General features: G+C 38.5%; 1 protein-coding gene across 1 annotated transcript in view; it reads left to right on the forward strand.

Moving 5' to 3' along the window:
• PHIP (pleckstrin homology domain interacting protein) overlaps positions 1-7,380 on the forward strand; it is a 96,195-nt gene that overhangs the window by 32,221 nt on the left and 56,594 nt on the right. Inside the window, exons 10-11 of the mRNA XM_010133631.1 lie at positions 832-985; positions 1,932-2,066. Coding sequence (XP_010131933.1) covers positions 832-985; positions 1,932-2,066 — 289 coding nt within the window. The remainder of the gene's footprint in view (positions 1-831; positions 986-1,931; positions 2,067-7,380) is intronic.

Below are 7,380 nucleotides of genomic sequence, written 5' to 3' on the forward strand. Positions count from 1 at the left end.
GAAAGAGTGAGCTCGGCTTATAAAACCTCCTGGGTTCTGCATTGAATCTAGAAAGGAATCTGGCTATAACTACATTTTCTATTATTGAGTTATACGATATATACAGTTGTGTAATGTGTTGTAGTGCTTACTATATGGAAGATTTTGTATTTGTCTACTTAAGAGTAATATGCTGTTGTTGCATTTGGTTGATGTTTTCCCAGAAATTAATGTGCTAGAGAATTCAAAGGTGGTTCATCTTTAAATCATGCTGACAAAAATGTAATTTTTAGAGCATTCTGATAGATTATATTACAAATGGCTAGTGTTTGGTTAAGGATAAAAATAAAATACGTGCAAAATTGAGTGCTGTTATTACTGATAGTGATGTAAGTGTGGTGATACAGAACTAAATATAGCCTGAGAATTTAACATACTTAAAGGTCTAAGAATACTTTTCTCCTTATTTATAATAACTTATTACAGATATCCTGCAGGACAAATTACTGTTCACTGGTTGATTATTTTGGATTTTCACTCTTCAAATGTAAGAAGTATTTTAGCTATCAAAATCAATTGGGTTAGGTAATGTATCAGAGAGCATTTTCTGAAAAAACAGATCAACATGTTCTTTAGGATATTTAGAGGATGCTTTAGTCATTGTTTAAACATGTACTATTGTTTTGTGGTTGTATGTGCTACATAATGGAAAACATCTTTCATTTTTCCAGTTTCTTGAAGTAATGGTTCTGTTCTTAATAAAGCATAATACAGAAGTATTTCACTTGTTATGGACATAAAAATGTTTCGGCAAACTAGGATTGCATTGATACTTTTTGTTTTTTGTTTTAGACAAAGTTTACAAGGAGTGGAAGATAAAATCACAAAGCTGAAAGTGACCATGGTGGCATGGGATCGCCATGACAACTCTGTTATAACTGCAGTAAATAACATGACTCTGAAAGTTTGGAATTCTTTTACTGGCCAACTCATTCATATTCTCATGGTAAGGTGGTCCCTCTTGATTTATCAATCCTGAATGCAAAATTCACATATACATCATCAAAATTCTTTGCACATTCTTTTTCTGTCTGAAAACTGCCTTAACAAATACTTCCAGATAATTGAGCTGTAATAGAGATGTCTATCAGCCGCTTATTAGAAAATAAAGCTTTAAAGTCACAAATAGCCATTGATGTTCAAGATGTCTGAAGCCAGTTGTGGACTTTTTTTTCCTGAAGTGCTGTCTTGAAATAGAGAAAGAAACAGTTGTTTGTTTTTACCTGTATTTAAAGTGACAAATGTTTTGAAATATTGTTAATGGATAAGTTTGCCCTTTTTAAACAGAGACACTTCTGCAACCTAAACAGTCCATGAATAGAAAAAAATTAGTCTTCTAGCTAGAAGAAAGCAACATTTTTGTTACGGTGTGATAGTTTTTTTTGACTGAGAAAATAGATATTTTAGGTAACTAGATGCTTCACTAGAGATGGAAATATTTCATGCAAAGTTTTGAATTTTGGTATTACTTTCAGAGATGTTGTTCTCTAACTTTTTGTTATATATTTGATTCTTTATGGGTCATATATTTGATTCTTTATGGGTCTAAATTAGATTTCTAGCTGCTACTCTGCCTAAAGAAACTGAAATCTGTGGTGCGTTAAGCCAAAAATACCGAATGTGGTGGATTCCAGCATTTTAAAGTCATGGTGAAAGTATTGTGATATACTTGTGAAGGTGACATGCTTCTTAGTAAGCTAAAATTGCAACTAAAAAGAGAAGAGTATAATACACTGTTACAAAAAAACCCCAGAGGTGTGAGGTCAGAGTAGTTACTCTTTGATGGACACTTTCACAGTCAAATGTTGCAGTTGCTACTGTACTCATACTGAATTTCCGGGTGCGTATTTGAGACAATACTCTTGTTCATCTTGCTGTATCTTTAATTCCAGGGACATGAAGATGAAGTGTTTGTACTTGAACCTCATCCATTTGATCCAAGAGTTCTCTTCTCTGCTGGACATGATGGAAATGTCATAGTTTGGGATTTGGCAAGAGGGGTCAAAATCCGGTCTTACTTCAACATGGTAATTATTGTGTTTTATGCAGATACGCCAAAGGAGCCTTTCTAAACTTCTTGCTTTTAGTACATTCTTACGTGGGCCATCTTGAAGTACGGATTTTTGTATAGGCCAAGGTCCTGCGTCCAGTGAAGTCAAGAGAAATTCCTGTTCGGTTTAGTGGGGCAAAGGTGAAATCCGTAAAAAAGCTGTTTCTTTGGCTGTATTTCATGGTGTCATCTTTCTATATGCTTCATCCACGTGAAATTGGAGTGTTAGTTTACATTGTCAGAGATCACACGTAAGAGACAGGGTGATAGAGACCCCCATTCCTGCCTGGGTAACCAAGGTGGAACTTGGTTTATTTTTGCATTACTAATTCTTAATCTGGCTAAAGCTCTTCAGGAGTCACCTGATCTCATACAGTGTTGTTATATGCAGCCTTGGCCCATTGGACTGAATACGGTCAGCCTTTCTGCGTAGAGCTTCTCCACATGCAGGTTTCAGATTTGGTCTGTTCTGCACTAAACTAATTCTTCTGAAAGATAAATGCAACACGTGTTTCCATCTGGTTCTTGATACTAAGTGGGTCTTTGTATGTATCTTTTTCCTCAAAAAGATAATGATGTGTTATGCAATTCAGACTTTGTCTCCTGGACAAAATTACAAAAGTCTTTGTAGAATCATTGAGAATGCCTAGAGTAGGCAAATGGGCTTCATCCAACCTTCATCCATAGTGGAATGACAGTCTTGGAGATCAGCATAAAGATTGTTTAAAGAGGAGACCTGACACAGATGTACTCACAAAAAAAGGACATTTAGAAATGAAGTCAGGAAGGCTGCTCTGAGCCTGAAGAAAGACTTTGACGTGCACAGTACAGTCCAGAAAGGCTCTGAGGGAATTCTGCCAAGCTTGATGGGAGAGAGAGCAGCCTAGACTTCCTCAGCACTGACCTAGGTTCAGTATTGTTCCCTCTGCATTGATTTCTGTAACTGAACTTAGGCAGGATCCAAGACAATCATCTTGGAGCTATGAGTACAGATCTTTGTTACTCAGTGCTGTTACCAGTTGAGGTGTATGTTCTCATTGCGTGGTGAGGTTGACTTTCCGCTACTGCTTACAATGGATGTATGATAGTTTTAATGGAATTTGGGGTCAGAAGAAGCTGAGCTCATCTGCTCTTTACAAGAGAAGCTCCATTTAAGAGCTATCAGTCTAAATTACAGATGCCTGAGATGGTAGGCACCTCCCGAAAGACTGAAATACTTATTTCAAGGGTGCAGTGCAACACAAACAGCGAAAATGGTAAAAATCGCATACATTTTAAGATCTTTGGAGTCAGAGAAACGAGTAGACAGTCAGATGATCTCAACAGCTAGTAATCTGTGCTTCATGCTGGAAATGAATGTGAGAAATTGTCTGTTGTGAGAGGTAGGGGGAATTGTAAATCTGGCAATCAGTTTGTCAGAAACAAATGAGTAAGTCATGTGAGTCAGATATGCAAGAGAGGCGTCTCTCTGCAGTCTCTTGAGTATTTCACTAGCCAGTCTTCTGTCTGATACTTCAAAAGACATGGGTAGAAATTACAGGTTTTCTTAGGTGATTGGGGGATGGAAATGCTTCTGGACTGCAAGACTTCATTCCACAGTCCCTTCTGCAGAGCTGCAAATGTTTAGTATTCTGGTTTACTAAGGGATGGCATGAATACATGCAGAGCTGCTGGTCGTCTTCCAGTTTCCTAACTGACATGTCAGCTGGGAACATCATTAGATTAGCCACTATTAAATTAGTCTGTTAACCATTGTTACCTTCATTGACTTGCTCAGTGTGTCCATCTCATACTTCTGAAAGACAATATTTATATTCAGAGGATGGAAAATTTTTACAGATTGAGTTCTTTGGAATTAACCAGGGACCATCATCTGGAGGAACAAAACCTGAGAGTTGAATGACATGAGATATTTGCTTTACTGTTCAAGAATCTCTCATTATTATTGCAAAACAATGTCTGTGGTATGAGAACTAGTGTTGGATGACTTTGCAACAAAAGCTGCTTAAAAAAACCCGGCAGGTTATTGGTTGAACTAGCAAAATCTTAGATGATTGTTAGCTGGATGATAGGCCAGCCTTGTGACAAATCCCCAGAGCTGGTTTTACCTTCCCGCCTGGCCCCAATTCCATGATTGTCAGCTTCAAAAAAACCTCCAAAATTCAAGGGATGCAAGTGGTGTCAGTCAGTTAGAAACTTAACTCCTTTTATTCAGTCAGTGAATGTGAAATTGCAAAGCTGTAGTAACAAAATACTCTCTTTGGTTTTATTTAACCTAAATGAGGGTATCAAAGTTTGTGGCTTGCTGGTTACAGATAGGTGCCACTAGGAGACTCTGGTGGTCCTACAGAACATTCTCTCACAGATTTTTAAACTTAGGATTTGCTGTTAAATTATTTGGCACAGTTGCAGTTAATTCGAAACATCTTTGGTCTGCTTGCCAGATTCTGTAATTTATGGTAGACTCAGTCCCAGAAGTGATGGTCTACACGCATAGGTTACTCTCAGTATGTATATATTTTATATATTCCACAATTTCACATGTAGCCTTTATTTAATCTCATATAAGAGTTATGAGAGTTCCTGGACATTCAGAACTGGCTTAATTCAGTGATCTGAGTCAGCTAGACTCAAGGTGTGTATTCACTGAAATTTGCCATAGAATACCAAGAGTGTGAGGTTTTTAGGCAATTTGAAGATGCAGCCAATAAAGTCCTAGGATGGTTTTAAATTGTGTGTGCAAATACAGGTACTTGTTGTTTTGTGGCCTGTGCAAGACCCCTGCCAGTCCTGACTTAATACAACTGCTAATAAAAAATGTGTTCCCAGTGTCATTCATTTTTCCAGGGAATCAGTGAGGTTGTGGCTTTGGTGTTGGAATATTAGGACAGTTTCAGATGGTGTATTTCCCAGGTACAAATAAGTATTTAGCAGTCTTTTGAAGAAGCAAGGTAACAAACTTTAAGTGGTTGCTGCAGCCAACTGTTTCAGAGCTTACGTATTTCAAAGAAATAGTGGTTTTGCTACAGAAGGACAGCACAGACGTGGTTCGTTACTCACAGCTTAGATTCACTGAAGGACTTGACTGTTGTGACACCCAGATTCTGGTCTCTTCTCAGTGGCAAGGTGTTAAATTCAACACCTGCCACTTGCCCAGGAGGGCATTGCAGCTGTAAATGTTGATACCGGACTTCTACCCCAACTTTCTCTTGAAGTTGTGCCACTGCAGAAAGGTGTAAATCCGTAGCCTATGGGTTTAGGCACTTTCGCTAGGCTTGTTTTTTTGGTTATGGAAATAATGTTTAGGTAAATTATACAATGGTAGAAATGTCCTTTGGCGTCGAGCTTCAGGCAAGCTCTTGAACTTGCAGAATTAGTGCTCTGTTAGGTCATAAATAAAAGCTGTACACCACTCAGTTGTCATAGGATCTGTATTCTTTCAGGTCTTCTCACTAAGTTACTTTTTAATAGACCTGACACTGTTGGTTTGTTAGGAATGCTGGAGTTGGCACTTGGATGTGCTGCAGCTTAGCCTTATGCCTGTAGTTCCTGTAGGATTTAAACAGAAGTGTCTCAGTTCTGAGAAAATTTTCCGAGGAAAAAAAAAAAACAAACTACAGGGACTTAATCTTCCCGCTCAAAAAGAAAGCGCCTAGTAATGTTAGCTGGATGCGTGTATTTTTGTTCAGTTTGGTGATGGTGTTTTTGTTGATGTTGCAGTTTGGACATTATGTACTGGTGTTCCTCAACTCTGACCCCAAATAGGTCTGTGGCGTTAGCGTGCTGCCCTTGATTTTTGTTTTATGGACTTAGATAGTTTCCCTTAAGCACGTTTTCCTTTAAGCAGTACCTCTCAGGGCTGAGCTCTGCCGATTCAGATTGCTTGTGATAGGCATTCTCTCTGGAGCCCTAGAGGGGCTCCCTAGGTTTCTCCTGTGGTAAACCTTGGTTGTTTTTGTCTCGTGAGTGGGCTGCCCTGTAGAATAATACTAAATAAAGTTTCCTAAAAAATTTCGGGGTGTATACAGGCCTGTATCTCTGTTATTTTTCACGCTTGCTTTCTTTTTTAATAATTTGGTGTACAGCATAGCTTTATGAACAGTTGCAGGAACATATGGTGACTGCAGTTACTTAAAAGTATGCTGTTGAAAGTATGAAAACTGTACTGCAGTATCAGCACTGAAAGATTAGCAAAGAGCAGGCATTTTTACAATCTTCGTCACTGTAGAATATTAGATTTTTATACTGTATCTTTGAATGTAATTGTTTTGTTGAAATCCTATACCTGACTAAGCAGATTTTGTAAGTAGACATTGTAATGCTGCACCAGGAAGCTTGTGCAATAGTTGATAAAGACTAGCCTTATGGTAGTCCAGAAATCCTTGTATAATGTAGGAATAGCAATGCCTTTAAATAGAAAAAATGGTGGTCCTGGTCAGCAGCTTTCAAAAAAAATCCCGAGCAAAACTCACCAACAACAGATCTTTCATGACTAGGCGTTGCTCTTCTGTCTTTCTTGGATTGACTCTCTTTGCAAGTTGTATCTTGAAGTCAGGTTTTCCTGTAGCCGGTAGTAGGCTTTCTTATATCTGGCGTGATGGTGTGCCTCGGGCCTCCTGCGTGCCTGAACACTTGTTAAGGTCAGGCTTTAAGATTACAATTAAGTAAATATGTTCCTCCTAGTGGTTGTGAAGGGTTTGTTTGGGCTGATTCTTATGTTACCTTAGTGCTAAGGCAGACTTTCTGGGTGCTGTCACGTATTACGGTGTTCTGTGCAGCAAGCTGTGAGTGCTTGGTAGTTCTGAGTTTGACCTCAGTGTAAAGGTGGCCTTAGTCCTTTGATCGTGTTCTAAAGAATGTGTTGAAATACTGATACAAAAAGAATGTTTTTACAACCTTGTATAAATTCACAGATCCAAATACTTCAAAATTCTCCTACCTTTGTGACTTTATCTGACTTGCTGAAAGGCTAACCCACCTTAGCCTTTGATACTTAAAGGTCACATCTCCAGCTGTTGTGAATTCAGTGATAATGCCAAAGCACATTTCCACAGCTTTCAGAAATACCATGAGTGTATTTCAGAAATGCATTACAACTCGAGCTCTGTAAACCAGTGATTAGAAGCAACCTTCTGATTCTTTTTGAGGAGGAGGATGAAAAAAAATTTAATCACTGAACCTGTTCTCCCTTTCTCTTACACAATCAGAATAACTTATCTTACAGAAAGGATCTGTAACTATTTACAAGAGCCCCAACCCCCCCCCCCCCCCTCACAAGTACTGGCTGTTTG

The sequence above is a fragment of the Buceros rhinoceros genome, unplaced genomic scaffold (assembly GCF_000710305.1).
Source record: "Buceros rhinoceros silvestris isolate BGI_N320 unplaced genomic scaffold, ASM71030v1 scaffold3873, whole genome shotgun sequence".
NCBI lineage: Eukaryota > Metazoa > Chordata > Aves > Bucerotiformes > Bucerotidae > Buceros > Buceros rhinoceros.